Source organism: Haliotis asinina, chromosome 1 (genome assembly GCF_037392515.1).
Source record: "Haliotis asinina isolate JCU_RB_2024 chromosome 1, JCU_Hal_asi_v2, whole genome shotgun sequence".
Taxonomy (NCBI): Eukaryota; Metazoa; Mollusca; class Gastropoda; order Lepetellida; family Haliotidae; genus Haliotis; species Haliotis asinina.
In genome coordinates, this window is record NC_090280.1 from 31,358,886 (window position 1) to 31,376,453 (window position 17,568).

The window sequence follows — 17,568 nt, forward strand, 5'->3', positions numbered from 1 at the left end:
CGCTCTCAAAACACTGCTTTTGGGACTACTTGTCCAAACTGTAGAGCTAAAAAGGGACGACAGACCACAATACACAATACGTCCATTTGGCTCGAAAATATGCGAGGATTTTTTGTCGTCCTGTCGCTGAATGCAAGATCTAACCATTGTCTTCTTACCTGACCTGCGAACTTGGATCTAACAACGACGTGATGACTGATGGAAAACAGATGTTCCATCTCACGGTGTCTATAAAATATCTAAGAGAGTGATTGTAAATTATGCGAGCACTCTCGACTTCAAAACAGCATGTCAAAAATGCAATGTCAAGGGGAAATTAAGTTATTTCAGTCTTTGTTCAACGTGGCCTCCATCTTCCTCCACATCTAAACGAATCCGCACGTTTCTTTCAAGCAGAAATGCTTTTACGTATTTTTCCCCGATATCTCCTCCCATGACATAATTATCCTGCCCTTTAACGCCCGCGAGGTCAATTTGTCTTTCCTTTAGAGAGTCCCATATGGCATTGCATTTTTGGACATGTTGTTTTGAATTTGACAATACTCGCATGATATGCAAGCAATCGCTTAGATATTTTGTATACTTGTATACTCACTCTCTATACTTCGGGGGATATGGTCAGTGGCTTGTTCTTGCGGAGCACATTTCAAAAACCACGAGACAAATTTCATCCAATCCTGGAACATGTATTACCCACGGGCTGGACTTGAGGTATTTGCTATTTTGAAATTTTACAAATATGATTTTATTTCCTGTTGCCATGCAACAGATGCTAGGTCTCTGACTGAGAGTGTGGGTCGAATCCCGGGTGGGACTCCCTAAAAGTACTACAATCCGTACTTTTTTAGGAAGTGTAGTCCCAAATGTAACGTTTATTACATCTGACCACGTTTTAAATGACACCATGTAAAAATATCTCATCTTTACTAGATAACGCTGACTGATATTTTTATGTTATCGAATCAACAACAAAAATATTTTAAAAATGCCAGATCAGATTTTCTTCCATTTGGCAGATCTGTCATAGGCATATGTTACCTAACATTAAATACACCCAAAAGACGGTATGGTTTATATAAATTCTGATCTTACAATGACAGCCACATAGTCGCATGCTCTCGTCAACTTGTGAATGCATACTTTGGAGCCAGGAACAAAGGTAGTGCAGCCATTAACTATGTTTTGCAAAGACCAGGATTGTTCACATTTTCCAAGAAGCATTGGGATGTCAGTAGGTCATGTGTGATTTTCGTAAGAATACCATGCACGCTGGCGGTGTGGTAGCCTAATGGTTAACGGTTTGATTCCCCACATTGGTTCACTGTGTGAAGTCTTCAGCCTGATATTGATGGAATATTGTTAAAATAACATAAAACTAACACATGTTATTCCGTGACATAATCTAATCATATAATATACGAAACTGTGATCGGACCAAACAATATGACACATGAACCCTTAAAGCAAAGGGGAAAACATGGCCTTTCTACTGAGAAAATGTGATGGGTCTTTTAAGGCGCTATGATCTACACGGTGATACATTTCGTACCTCGTAACTTTGACCGGCATATATACGTTAGTTCAGGAAATTGACAATAGCAGCAATGAGGATCGCGATTAAGAACAGTTACTAGAAAAAGACTTTCTATTTCATAAAGTAGATAAAGGATGCTGTTAAGTCTCTTAACACAAAAAATCCCCATCTCCCGACAAAATCACGAGCATATTATATATGCAGGTGATGCATTCATTTATTATGTATGTAAACTTTTGAATCATATAATTGAATTTCAATATGTTCCAAACGAAAATAGAATTTGGATGGTAATACAAAGGTGAAAAATGATAAAAACGACCCTAGAAAATAACATCTTGCCTTGGTAAACGATTTGAATAGCTTTTGCTCAAACAAATTGAAAGGCTACTGCGTAGATCGAATCCGGACTCTCCTGATAAGCTATAATTAGGATTTCGAAAAGAGTGTAAAGCCATTATGTCAGTGCTTACTCATATGGATAATATACACTACTTCAAACACAGAGATTGTCCACTCTTTACAGCTTTTCTCGAAAGAGACCTAGCATTTAGCACGATGGTATTACCTTCATGAACGTGGTATCAGAGGAAATACATGGAAACTGTTAAATCATTATTATACAAATAGCCAATCATCTGTTGCATACCATGACGAGAAATCAGAAATGTACATGGTCAAACAAGGTGTTGGACAAGGGAGGTTATATCCTTTCCTTTGTGTTTTGTTCGTTTGTTTTTCAGTTTGTGTGTTTTACTACACTCTCTTATTATACTCTCTAGCAACTGGCATATATACGACCTAACTGTGTCTAAATATCATCCAGAAGAAACATATCAAGAGAGTGTGCCCTTTGTAATAACATTTAACTATGATTTCCATGTGGTGCTCCAGTGTGAAAACGTAATACAACAAGGAAATGATTTCATTGCATACTTAATTGAAGATACATTTGATGTTGAAACTTACGAAATATTTGAAAAGCAAGATGAACAAGACGTGCCGTTATGTCTCTCTTGGAGCAGAAAACGACGTTTATAACGTTAAAGATTCATCACTATGGGAAACATTCCGTTGTGCATTTCTTTGTATGTTTAAGACCTGAAACCTCATCTTGTGAACTGTCATACTAAGTGCTTCTCCTCATGTCATTAACTTCTATACATATGTCTGTAAAATCCCCATTGTTAGTATTCATGTTCATGTTGTGATCATATGGTGTTTTTGTTTGTAATTTTCGGTAAGTACTCTCTCTCTCACTCCTTTATGCTCCAGTGTTTGTTTACAAACAATGGATACAAGGGAGAGAACCGTTGACTGAAAGTTCTAGGGGACGCCCGTGGTTCAGTTTGAAAAAGAAATACAAATTATACGGGCGGCTCATACATATTCGTGTGTATTCGTGTGTATATCATAGAGACGATGAGGAAATTGAAGATAAAACACACAACACGAAAGGCAACCAACAAGGCAGCAATATCCCAACTATATGGCCGTGGTCTGTAAAGACCAAACAATCCAGTGATCGACGGCATGAGCATTGATCTGACTGGATACAATGACATCTGTCAACAAAGTCAGTGAGCCTGACCACCGGATCCCGTTAGCCTCCTCTTACAACAAGCCTGGGTTACCGAAGATTAATTCTAAACCGGATCTTGAGCAAAAGCAAGGCCAACACTATGGATGTTATAGTAGGGAAGGCATGAAAACCGCGATGTTAACAGTTTTAGTGGCAGAAACAGGACCTTGTTAAATGTACTCTACACATTTACAGCTCATAACGTTGCACAAAACTATATATAACTTTCGGAAAGCTTCCTCTTCGGGAATAACAGATTTCTCTTTCAAGCCTGATGTATGCGGCTGACCAGGATACTAATACAATGGTCATGTATACGCTTGACCGACTACGCCCAACTGTCATACACGTTTACGCAAGTGGTAGTGGTGTCTGTTATTTAAGGGAATTTACCTTACCTAATAGCTAGCACACAAAGTCAGCCGCCTAACCCGCTCGGCCATAACGACTTCCACCACAGGTTATATTTGGGATTCTTCTTTGTTAGTAAAGTACGGATACTAGTACGTTTGTTGGCTTGAGTCCCATGAAAGAACTGAAAAAAGAGAACATTACTTTAACATCATGAAGTAAGTAGTAGTCAAGTTCCTGAAACATGCCCCAATATTTGGCACTCGGAAATACAACTTCATAATTAAACCAAAACATAGCACACAAAGCAAAATAAAAACAATCAAACAGAATAAGAAAACGATAAGAAATATTTAATACATGTGAAACTAGTTCAACTCCTTGAAACATCCTAGAAAGTATCAAAGTGAAAGATGAATCTAGAATTAAAATATAAAAACAAAAAGTACGTTACATGTAAATCATTTTACATTTTTATCGTGTAGCAAAGCATCCGTCCGGGTGTACACATATAGATTCATGAGGAGGAAATATCTTCTAGTCAAGTCAGCGTCCTCTGTACGGAAGTTTAACTACTATTCTCATAGTATATTGTCACCGGGAAGTTAAATACTTAAACATCGTCATCCAAGGAACATGTCGGGGTGATATAAACAAGTTGGAATTCTTATGTGTCCTGGTGTCACGCCATCATGGACGAGAGGGCGAAGATTCGTTTGATGTTCCTAGCCACGGTGACTGTCAGTGGTAGGTGTCTATTTTATTCATATGTTGTGACTTCCACTGTGTCTATAGCTCATTCCACTCACTGTCAGTGGTAGATGTCTATTTTATTCACATGTTGTGAGTTCCACTGTGTCTATAGTTCCTCCTGCTGACTGTCAGTGGTAGGTGTCTATTTCATTCAAGGGACATATGTTGTGAAGCCCACTGTGCCTGTAGTTTATTCCTCCCGTCATTGTAGACCGTTGTGTCTGAACATCGAGTATTTTCACTTGTAAATGATAGTTTTGTTTCCTTTATTGCTGACTTTCCTTGCCAAACACACACACTTTCGATTTCCCCAGTATTACTTGAAGTTTTCAGTTTTAATATACTTCAGCGTGGTAGGGTACCCTTGTGTTTAGAGCCTTCGCTGGTCACGCCGAAGTCCATTTCTCGTGTTCCCCGTCGTGATACTGATACTGAATGTGCCAAAATCGGGGTGAAATTAAACTCACTCACTCACTCGCATAATATAATTCTAGTAAGAAATCAAGGTGTTGGTCATATCTCCCATTTTAGGAGGCATATAATACTATGTTAGAATCGTTTGCACTGAATATTATGGAGTCCGAAAATTGCTATGGAGTGGTGTAAAGACCCCAAACACGACGTCTTGCTCGGCGTCGCTTTGTAAAATATTTTTTCGCTACAAAGAAAACGGTCGACGTCGTGAGCGACATCGCGGGTGACGTCTAAAAGGAAGAATCGTTAAACGAAACGGGATTTAAAACTTATCACTACTTCAGTCACTTCCGATAAACATTTCTGTCGACCCGAAAATGTTTTTTACATCTGTATGCAATCAAACAGCACCCAAGAAGGTCACTGTTCGTTGTATGTAAAACATGCCCATCTGCAAATGACACAATCTCTTCTCAACACTCTCAACATAATCACCGCCACTATTGATCGTTCCGTTAAAGCTCGGGCCGTCAACAGCAGATTAAAACTTGCACATGTATTATGTTTAACACACATATTAGTATTATTTATCTTACCTCACACATAGATGTCGCTGTCTGATTGGCAGCTGAGCACTCTTGTATTATTTTCAATGTACGCCGTGTACAAGCGAGGTAAATTGCAATACATCCCGTTACCAAATCAACTCATTGTTTACTTCGTGGTAATTACTTTTTTATCTCGAATAACATTAAATGACGCATGATGCACGGAAATTACCGATGTTTTGCGAATAGAAATCAAGATAACTCTAAATTTGTTCTTCTTGTGTTGTCGACCATATCTAGCGATGGCTACATAAACAAATTTCTCGCATTCCAATGAAAAGTTTGAGAAAACTTTTAAATGTAGTCCCTGTGAATGTTAAGAAGGGGAATTACATCTCGCTTTGTTAACTAAGACAATACCTGAGCGAAAAACAGCAAGATGCAAGATTTCAATCGATTGATCCACACAGGTTGGCTGAAGTGTACGATCCGACACCATGCTTCAAACAGTTCAATATCTATGGGTTGAGGCACGCTCGATATTTGTTTCTGTTCCAGTGAACAGCTCATAATCTACCTATATACAATGTATCACTTTTCTAACCCTTTTCTCTCTCCATGTTCAACATAGCCTCAATCAAAAGTGTTAAGTCTCTGTTGGCCCTACTTGGTCCGGGATGTAAAACGCAAGTTAAAACTCACATATGTATCATGAAATGTGTCCATATTTATAGATTAGCATTATATCTACCTACATGAATTTTGATTAAACCCATATATGAGTATCATATCTTTCTGAACGCCGCATTGTGATGCAACAAAATGACACATGTAAAGATAACGGGTCACAACTGAGACAACACAACACAGCTGTTGCCATTTATTGAAAGAAGGACAGGAAACAATTTTAATGCAAAGCAAACCGTAAATGAACGTTCTGCATTAAACCGGAGGCCAAACAATATGTTACACCATTAATATGCGAATTAAATGGACGCAAACCTCTTCACTAATAACTCATGTCTGAGTAAAATGCCACAAAACAGCACAGAAAATATATATCATAACAACCCTGTGGAAACGTAGTATATAGCATATTATGTGCACTCATCAGTCCTTTTGTCCAAATGAAATCTGAAAGTAAAATCAGCTCAAAAATAATATATCGTCTGACAGTGCTTTGGACTACACGTGACCTTAATTTGCAGCCGTTTGTTTACAATCAAATGTCAAATTTTGCTTCACAATTTATAATAGTGTGCACACAACTTGATACAAAATCGGTAATATTCAGAACTGGCCGGCTAGGGCAATTAAATCATAAAATACGTTTTACAACATGCCACATCCACTATAGGTATATTACCACCACGTGCGTGAAACAATCCTCACTCAATCTTTCCTCAACACTTACATAGTATGAAGATGTTTCCTACCTCAAACCACCCCATGTCCAAGGGGAGATTAGAAATGTCCAGCTTAGCTCCTGATAGGGTCCTTGTCACTATACCTTATAAGTTCTTTTTTGTGTGACATCAGACATGCTTGATTTAAACATATTTTATTCATGAAAACAGGCGTTATGAACGGATTCACCAACAGGCTCCGAGGCCTCTCCCGTTATAGTAATGAACATCGATTGTTTGTTTGTCAGTCAATATAAAAGTATTTCTTATCGGTCAGATTATGTAATCAGGAATAGATTTCAACAATTTGTCTAGATCACTGCCAGTGTGCGATGCACAGGCTTGTAATTTTGTGTTGATATTAAATCCCTTTAAATAGAATGAGGATTTTTGTCATAATTCCATGATTTATTGCATGTGAAGAAATAATGCACAGCGTTTTCCACTGGATGACAACATAAACACGAGGGACTGCCTATCATGTTTGTCAAACCTGTCGGCATCCAAACCAGGCCAACGGAGCTTGAAGCGAGAATGGATAATTTGGCATATACTTGATCAATAATTTAGGTTAAAAAAATGTTTTGTTATTAATTCTGCAAAAGGGAGCTTTTGGATAAAGTATCAGTATTTTGAATTTCTGGACTTTGGGAATTCCATAGTTTTACTGTATAAGGTAAAAGTGATCTCACATATGTCTACATTTAACTGTACGCGCTGACAGATGTCCAATGAGGTTATCATGAGTAGTATTAGGTATTGTAGATAAGAGATACTGAGGCGAAAGATTATTCTTCCTTTTAATTTTTTTATATATCATGATCTAGAGTGTTCCTCGAACTGCACCACTTTTGAGCACAATGCGTCTAGATTCATGTTTGCTAGTAAAATGGAGTGTTCCTGGGTACAGTAGTCCCCCAAGTGGATGTAATAATCAAAACTAAGTAACATGAAAGATTTATAGATAATTCCTCCACTTTAAAGGGACTGTCAGTATTTCAAATTTCTGAAGTAGCGTACAAATAATTGACGGCATTAATATATATATGTGTGTGTGTGTGTGTGTGTGTGTGTGTGTGTGTGTGTGTGTGTGTGTGTGTGTGTGTGTGTGTGTGTGTGTGTGTGTGTGTGTGTGTGTGTGTGTGTAGTTTGTGGAGGCCTGCCTGTCGAGGCTGGCCGTTGACTTGGCATAGAGAAAGGATTTTCGACATGCAATATGTGCATTTATTTTAGATACATATGCATTTGGATTCAGGAAAAGTTTCATATATAAACAGGAAGTGGAAATTCACTGGTTATAGCTGGCGACATACGCAGTTTGCATGTCGAAAATCCTTTCTCTATGCCATGTCAACGGCCAACCTCGACAGGCAGATCATGGTTATTTGTTCTACATTTCAGGAGACGATAATATATTTGTTTAGGCAGAAGGAGGTATTTATCAAATGTAGATTAGAAATATCTTTTAAGCATTTATTATAAAGCCTTTTGTGCTTCTCTCGACGTCAGATCTACAGTTTTGACAGAACTGATCATTTAGAGTCTGTTGGCTTGAAACACTTATTCAGGTATACATCAAATTTCCAGGTAATGCAATAGTTTTTAACGGAATCTGTGTTTTTGTCAGTTCAGTAGCAGAATCGGACAGTAGGACAAAGTCGTCCGCATAGAGATACGGATATATACCTGCACATTGTTTGTATCGCCACTTTTAACAACCGTGCATCCTTTCATTAGGAATGGTTGAAGATCATTGATGAAGAGACCAAAAACACAGGTGGATAAATTTCTCCTTTGCCGCATGCCTGAATAAAATACTGTGATACTGTGATAAAATACTGGTTTATATTCTGTCCTGAATACAGAAGTAAGTGCAGCTAAATCTTTGACTGCAAAACCGTAACAGTTCAATTTCTCCATGTAGAAACCTTCACTGACAAGTGCGCATGGTGTACATAATACAGTCTGAAGATCAAACGTTGCCACAAAAAATGGATTTGTCCATGAGAGCAAGGGCGTTGTCCTTTATTTTTTCTTCCCTGAACACCCTCTTGTAAAGTGACGATGATTCTCCTTTGGTAGTACCACTGGTGCATGTGTCATTGTACAGTTCGTATCTCGACGGGTGCAGTGAGCATCTGCTGTTGGGAATGATTGTGCTCTCGAACCATTTTTAGTGTACTAGTGGCAGTGTTGTTATGTGACTGGTGGTTCCCCCTCTTTTCAGTCCCAGCAAATATCCCTTGATTCATGTTTAGCAGAGCATGATTGATATATGATTCAGCAAACTCCAAAAACTTTTATGAAAAATGTTTACAGACACTGTGTGGTTTCCCTTTATGTTGAAAAGTGTAGGGTCGGCGAACTTGACGATTTTTTCTGTAATTTCCTTAACAACATTTACCTCTTGTCTAAGTATGTGCGAGTCCTCTTTTCTGTTGTGTTTGAGCAAACGAAGTCTTTCTGTCGTGTGCATGAGGCTATGTTCCAAATGGGTTTTTTTAAATGCTTTGGCGTGGTTCTTCAGAGTTCTAGTTCACATAATATTCTCTTCCTGGTTCATATATTCTTGCTCAGAGAGTCCCTTTATTTGTAATCCAGGTCTTAGGAGTTGCTTCACGTTTCCTGAATACGAGGAGTGTTGTTGACTTTCTTGGTGTTGCTGGTTTGGGAATGTTAAGAGTGGGCATTGGAATATTAGCATCGTTTGTGAAAGTACATTGTGATACAGCAAAAACATCGCTCTCAGAATTTCATGTAACGCGAATTGCAATGAAATCGTCAGGTATGACGAATGAATTGCCTTGGGACGTTCCTGAAGCAGACGTCAATGCAGCACTGTCGGGACTAATGTGTGGTGATGATGTAGGTGACACTGCCTGAGTATGGAATACTGGAGTCCTACATGGATGATTGATGTCGGGAAGTCCTCAACTCCGTGTTTGTGCCAAGGAAATTCTTTTGTTTTAGTCCCAATTCCTGGGGTTGTTTGTCTCTGAGAGGGATAGATGCATTGTTGCAAAATATTCGAACACACTGACCTGACCAGTTTGCCAGTGACAGCGGTAGGAGGTCTGCAACTCTGTTGGAGAAGTAGCCATCCACTCGCAGCTTTCTCTACTTCCAGGAAATAATATTTGCCATTTTTCTAGATTACTGTCCTCCTTCACGGGAAAAAAGTCAATGTATTCATTCATCCTTTCTTCTAAATGATCACAAAGTTTTATGAATTGAGTGGCAGTTCAACTTCCTGATAGATGGAGTGCTGACGGAGTAAAGAACCATATCGAGACACCTGTTTTATAGTGTATCCGTTAAACTGAGCAAGCTGAAACAATCTCCTTTCATGAATCTGGTGAATTTAAGCTGGGTTGCTTTTGGGTCTGTCAACTATTTGATGCAGCTGACAAAATTTGGGCATAGGCTTGTTTTGTCATGTGGTTTCCTTGTCTTCAATTTTAACCAGCTTCGCTCTTTGGTAAAATGGTGTAAAACTCTGAGCTTGAGTGTCGAGTGTAGTTGTATCTGGATCATATTCTTCACCTGATGATGATGGTGGGTCGTTGTCAGGGAGCAGACCTTGTCTACCCCTCAGGCACTGCCTCTTTGCTTCAGAGATGATGTTCCTCCCTGTCTATAACACTTTGCTAATGAGTCTGTAGCAACATTCGTCAGGACTGGTATATCTACAGGCGTATCATTCAGTTTTCGTATGTCCATTGGCGTATCAGTCTGTACTGTTATGCCTATAGGCGCATCATTCAGTGCCGGTATGTTTATGGCATCTGCGGAAGCGTATTAGGGCCATGGTGAGAAATATTTTTTGGTGTCACTATCTCCTACGTAGGACTTAATATCTCCTACGTAGGAGATAATGAGACTAATACGCCGCTTCAGTACCTCCGTACGTATCCGCCTGTTCGGAGTCAGACTGAAATAATTCATCTTCATCTGCGTCGGACTAAAATCCAGCCCTCGTGCAAACACCAAAAACTAGAGTACTCAACAAAGGCTCTGGGTAATATCACACACCCACACCCACACCCACACCCACACCCACACCCACACCCACACCCACACCCACAACCGGAACCAGAACCACTCCCAGATTCAGACCCAGACCCAGATCCAAACCCAGATTCACACCCACACCCACACCCACACCCAGACTCAGACTCACACCCACACCCACACCCACACCCACACCCACACCCACACCCAGACTCAGACCCACACCCACACCCACACCCACACCCACACCCACACCCACACCCACACCCAGACTCAGATTCACACCCACACCCACACCCACACCCACACCCACACCCACACCCACACCCACACCCACACCCAGACTCAGACCCACACCCACACCCACACCCACACCCACACCCACACCCACACCCACACCCACACCCACACCCACACCTAGACACTTTAGTTTGTAGATGATGGCCTGGGATGCCTGTAGTACAATTTACATAGGCAAATTGAACATAATAGGTTGTTATACAAGCACAAGGTTTGTAATGCGGATATGGAACATTTTAGTCACATACATTGCTAAATTATTTGAAATAAAGGCATCCTGACTGGCCAGTAATTGAATGAATGCTCTATTTGGATGGATACTTATGGTGGTGCATACGCATCTCTCAGCTGTATGTATACAGGGCATATTATTAAGGTATAGTTTTCATCTTCCAGGCCAACTCCACAAAACGGGCACACTGCATCAATTTTCGTCTGCGAAACGGACCGTCTATATGATGCAATTTGTAACTCGGAGGCTGAATGGCGAAATTTTGTAACATTAGGTGAAGTGATGTGATTTTAATATGGCTCCATTTGAAAGGTGGCGTTGAAGGTACAATATGATGTTAACATCGAAGCTTAGTGCACACAAGCAGACCAGTCCTGGATCCACACATCTTTAGTTCTTAGTGTAAATATGCTAATGAATTACTTGTTTGAGTGGCATTTTAGAAGTTGAGGTGTGCAAATAGGACAAATTGTATGGATAACAACTTCTTTATTGCGTGATAGCGACGTTTCGGTGCATGAATGACAACGGTACAAGAATCTGCACCGAAACGTCGCTATCACGCAATAAAGAAGTTGTTATCCATACAATTTGTCCTATATGCTAATGAATTGTTTCATGAACTGAATCACCGACATTCTGTGCTTGCTAAACGTATGATGCCCTATGTTTGCAGCCCTCACAATCAAACTTTTTAACATATAATAATAATGTTTGACCAAACGATTTTCTGGCAGTCTGACAATTCTTAGCCTGAATGTTAAAACACGTAGATAAATATTAACAAGAAATGTGGCGTTCGCCCGCTTTCGTCCAGTACTGCGACATTAGGAGATCTATAACATATTTTCATAACAAATCTACAAAACATGGTGTGAACTTTCTGTATTGGTTTGTTAGCAAAACCACCCCACAACTCTTACCCATAGAGGAGAATAGGCTGAATTTTACAATAAAAAATCCGGAAATAAGTATTAAGGCTAAGGCTTTATCAGCTTGGTTTACCATAGTGTAGCACGCTTTTGAAATATTGCTTCAGGGAAAGACAATTCCCAAGTATATACGTAATGAGAAACCGCTTCAATGGGTTCGCCATCTGATGATCACTTTTCATGTTTTGAAAACTTCCCTCCATTTCTGAAAACAGCTATTTCACTTTTTTTTCTGCATTTACAGTTAATCCCCATTTAACATTTTAATGAGATATCTGTGATCCTGTGTGTTATATTTAAGAGTTCTTGAACAAGTACTTATTTAATATTTACAGATATGGCTTACCTATGAATTTCCGTGCTGTAAACCACGCGCATACAAACTCGCACTTCGAAAATTAGCTCTTCACTCAAGGGTCTAAATACACTAACCAAACCCTGAAAACAGCTGGGACAGGCAGGCTTATATATGTCCACAACAGAACAAGAGAAGTTAAGACCATCTGACCCCGGTGAGAGGTCCATATCAGCTGTAAGTGTAAAGGGTTTTGCAATGTAAGTGTGACCTATGGGTGGGTGTAAAACAACTGTTAGGCTTGCAGGGGTATAACTCTGAGGTCGACTGCTTCCACACACACACACACACACAGAGAGAGAGAGAGAGAGAGAGAGAGAGAGAGACAGAGACAGAGAGACAGAGAGAGAGACAGAGAGAGACAGAAAGAGATAGCAATAAAAAAAACACAAGCAGTACAACTTCACACAATATTAGACATTGTCCAGGTACCCCATCGATGTCAGGTGGTCATCTGAGCCAGCCATAACTTCAAGGTGCCTAGTCTTTTCTCCAGGTCTCTGTCCTTGTTGGGGCAGTCTTCGATGGCATTGTACTGATGCACCTCTGCCTATTTCAGTCTTTGCTCATCTTCCAAGAACTTGGACATGTCGAGAAGGTGTTTTCCCACAGCCTTCTTGAGACAGCCATGACAACCCCCGATGTTGTGCGGGGACCGTCAGTGTTTTGGTAGAGTGGAAAAGATTCACCTTAACTTCGTTGTGTACTGGTCTGTGGTTGCGGTATCCGCGTATCCTCACTGTTGAGACTGATATACAGTCTTGCTGAACTCATCTTTACGAGATCCATTATCCCATTTTCTTTTTGTTTACAATAAACATATAACCATTCACATGCATGTATGTTCCACACGAAACGTAGGAGGGAACCCACTGTGCATTTGCAGATAGTGGAAATAATAATGAAAACTGTGAATTCTAACATCCTTATAATATGCAAATTAATTTATGCAAGAAAATGATACACTCACTCTAATGAATTGACTGAACTAATTCACTAAACCCGCTGGTTCAAACGTCAACCCCGTGGTACAAATGCCATATTTCGTCTCCTGCGGGGACAGATTAGGCGACGTCGATTTTGCATTGTTGCTGTAGACCATTCTTGTGTATTTCTGCACGACGTCGTTGTCGACGTAGTCTTTTCCATGGCAACGTCGTTTATGTTTTACGTGCCATGCGGTGGGAAGTATAGGACACCATAGCATATTCTAGAGTGCTTACAAATCAAACAGCTGAATGTTAACATCAAAGGGAGACCACTGACAATTTTATGAAAGCTTCATTTACTCTTTGTTATGGGAAAACTGATTATATTATAATTGTTAATGATATACATTGTGACTTATGAATTTGTGTGTATCTACAGTTGAATAAATAGTTTTAAAACATTTGCAGAGGCAAATCGTGTAATATAGACAAACCTAAGAAAGTTTAATCGTTTAAAAATGCGATGTCAGAATGTGTAGCACTTTCTTACTTCTCTTTCTTACTGCATGTGTACCAAGTTGAGAAACAAGTTTTTCTACCAAGTATTTGCATAAGCTATGACAGATAACAGAATATCAGAAGCTTTAGCATTTTATATCTTACATTGCACACAATTCAGCTTATCTGGGCAGCTAAGGGAGACACATGACAATTTTTAACAGTGCTTCATTTCATTCTGAGCCATTAGAAATGTTAATGGTATACATTGTGCCTTGACTATGCATACACTATATATATGCTACAGTCTGATTGTGAAATTAGTCATTTCGTGATATGACCAAAAAAATGAGAAATTTCGCGAAATGACTACGAGGGCCAGCCATTTCGCGCTATTTTGTATAACAACAATCAATATACTTCAGTCCTTTCATGAAATTTCAGTTAATACCTTAATCTACAAAAGTGTCACAATCTGACTGTAGCCTATATACAGGTACACTTGGTTGGAAGTCTTTGATACTGAATAAATAGTCTGGAATCAGAAATCTTGAAATCAAATCTTGCACACATTTAATGCTACCCGATTGCGATATACTGGAATGTACGACACAATCGCAGAATGATACGCTTGTATTTCAGGAGTGTTTGACGTTCTCTTTTATTAAAATGTGTTGTCAGTACGCAAGGTCTGTACTGTCAGTATGTGACATTAATTCGCTTAAAAAAGCGTTGTCTGACGCCTCAAAGCAGTACTCCAGCTGTTACAAATCTGTCAGTAACGTACATAGGTCTGTCATGGAACACGTGAGTCCAACACATTTCTTTTCGACGTTGATGTATGCCACTGAATTTATCCGCATTTCTGAAATATAGTTTTGAACAATGAACATGTTGTTCACACTCAGACAAGATCAAGTTGGAAATCTTCCATACCCAGCTTGGATATTTCACATGATAAGTATAACTGGAAAGTACTAAATATTCTCCTGTAGATGGATAAACGTGTTCAGAAACTGTTGTTTAATACTGACACACTATTATGTATTTTCAGCGTTTGGGCAGAATATCCGACTGGTTTCCCCAATTAACAACGGAGTTGGGAGACTTGAGGTTTACTATAACGGCAGATGGGGCACCGTGTGTGACGACAGCTTTGGTGCCAATGAAGCTAAAGTGGCCTGCAGGCAACTAGGGCGATAGTAAGACGCAGTGTTTCAAATATTACTAATGTTCAAACAGTATATAGGGTCAGAACAAGCAAGTGTAACGTAAATATGCTAGCCACAAAAAGAAACCGTGCACACAGGAAATACATATTTGACTTACACGTGTACACAGAGAAAAATGAGAACGCAGGGCAGGAAATAGTAAATTGGATGGAACATACTAGGTTGGGGGGGAGGGGGGAGGTTCATTTCTATTTTTCTTTAAGGCTTTCGATACCACTTTCGTAGAGGTCTTCAGGTTGCCCCATTAAACACGCTTCTGTGACAGCTTTGACACCGTCGTCATCCCAGTGGTGACTTCCACGTAGTGCAGATTTCAGGTTCCTGAACAGGAAGTAGTCGCTGGGGCTAGGTCTGGACTGTAGGCTGAGTCACGTAACGGTTCGAATCCACATTCATGTATTGCAGCCTGTGCAACTCGAGACTTGTGATCTGGGGCACAGATCTGGGTGATCTGATTGTCGTGCAAAAGCAGAACACCACGTAACAACATTCCACGACGTTTCTGTCGAATGGATTTTCGCAGTTCTTGCATTAAGTTTGCATAACATTGACCATTCATTGTAGTTTTGTGTGGCATGTAATCAATTAATAATGTGTCTTTGGCATCCCAGAATATAGTGGCCATAACCTTGCCCGCAGATGATTGAGTGCGAAACTTCTGTTAAGGTGGGGAACTGGGGTGCTTCCATGCTGGATTCCAGTTTAGTTTCAGGGTCCCAGTGGTGGATCCATATTTCGTCACCTGTCACCAGGCGCGAAAGAAATCTGGCTTCATCTGCATTATAGAGATCCAGGAGCTCCTTACAACCTGAAGTTCTTTGATGGCGATCTTGAGCGCTGAGGTTTCTGGGTACCCATCTTGCAGACACTTTGGACATTCCAAGATGATCATGAATTATCTTTTCAACACTCCCAGCCGATATCTGGAATTCCAAAGACAGTTCTGACACTTTCACACGCCGGACTGTCAACAGTCTTTTTCTGTAGCGGCGATAACTTCCGGTTGGGTGACCTCTGAGGGCCTACCTGACCGTGGTTCATCGTTTATGGACCTCCTGTCCCGCTTAAACTGAAGAGACCAGCGACAAACTGTGGAAAAGCTAGGAGCATCCTCACCCATCACATTACACATGTGATTATGTATTTCTGTAGCTGTGCATCCTTCCTTTGTAAGGAACTTTACTACAGCGCGTTGCTCATGTTTGGGGGAATTGATTATGGAGACCCCTCGGTCAGTGGAGCATTTATATCTGAATTATTGTTTTGACATGTGTCAACATTATGTTTTGACTAAGGTAACACCTGCTAAGAGCTGACACTGTAAATGTAAACAAAAATGCCCAGCTTGCAAAAATTATTGAACCCCCCTCGTATATGCATGTGCTATGATTAACTCCATCAGTATTATGGAAAGTGGAAGCGTCATACCAAACGACGTTAAGATATGGTACATGTTGGTTCCTGTCTGGCGCTCGGCATCAATCGGTACAACAAGGATTAGTCGACTCGGAGTCAGTATAGTGTATCTGACTGGTATAGTCATGCTTTACTGGGTTTGGTATCTCAGTGGGCTAACAGTATGAAACCAGTATAAATCTGGGTAAGTACAATCAGACACATGCATGCTCGTCGTCATGTGAGCGAAATATCTTTAAGTGCGACGTTAAACCCGATTTCGCCTCACCTCCGCGTGATTTTCGGATGTGAAAGTCTGGTTCTGTTAAAACAAGAGGAGGTGATGTTATGTACAGAGCTGATGTTTTTATTCTAGAAATACAATCTTGTTAGGTAGGGCGAACAGTTTACACACAGTCTACAGAGTCCGACAGGTGCTACCAGGGGAAGGCGACAAAGTCATGCTGACGCTTGAGCAGCAGATGGCTGGATGTACTGGTCGGTGCCATTGCTTGCCTTGCTGCTGGTCTGCCTTCGTTCTTCCACTGTCTGCCCGCTAAAATGCTGCCTCACCTATCCAGTCTGTACACTGATGAGCGAACAACAATCTATTTACGTCTCTCACTGCCCATATTTTTACGAGCTTGACATATCTCAGACAAGTGTACAAGACATATTGTGTGACAGAAAGCATTAGAGTTTGAGAGCTGAAAACAATTTAAGTAGTACATACCCGCATATTAAGCCACGGCTCAAAAGTGTCCAACGCCATGTGACTATAGGAATGGCTCCTGGGGGAACGAGTCAACGCAAAGAGGCTGAGCAGTTTCGTTGTTTCCGAGAAAATTTCAACAATGCCAACAGTTTATTTTGGTGGCAACTACAGCCCAGAGGGGGTTAGAAAACAGCTTACTCTATAATTATGGTGTACTAAAGTGGTTGAAGATTGTAGGAAAACAATTGGACACCTTGCAGTGATGGTAGTTGTGTGATGTACCGAGGTAGACGAGCTATGGATAAAATAGCTGGACACCTTGCAGTGATGGTAGTTGTGTGATGTACCGAGGTGGACGAGCTATGGTTAAAATAGCTGGAC

The 17,568-nt window shown here is 40.3% G+C and overlaps 1 protein-coding gene across 1 annotated transcript in view; it reads left to right on the forward strand.

Annotated features, from left to right (window-relative positions):
* Positions 1–4,092: 4,092 nt before the first annotated feature.
* Positions 4,093–17,568, forward strand: part of LOC137278483 (scavenger receptor cysteine-rich type 1 protein M130-like) — a 34,286-nt gene continuing 20,810 nt past the window's right edge. Inside the window, exons 1-2 of the mRNA XM_067810841.1 lie at positions 4,093–4,214; positions 14,900–15,047. Coding sequence (XP_067666942.1) covers positions 4,160–4,214; positions 14,900–15,047 — 203 coding nt within the window. The 5' untranslated portion in view covers positions 4,093–4,159. The remainder of the gene's footprint in view (positions 4,215–14,899; positions 15,048–17,568) is intronic.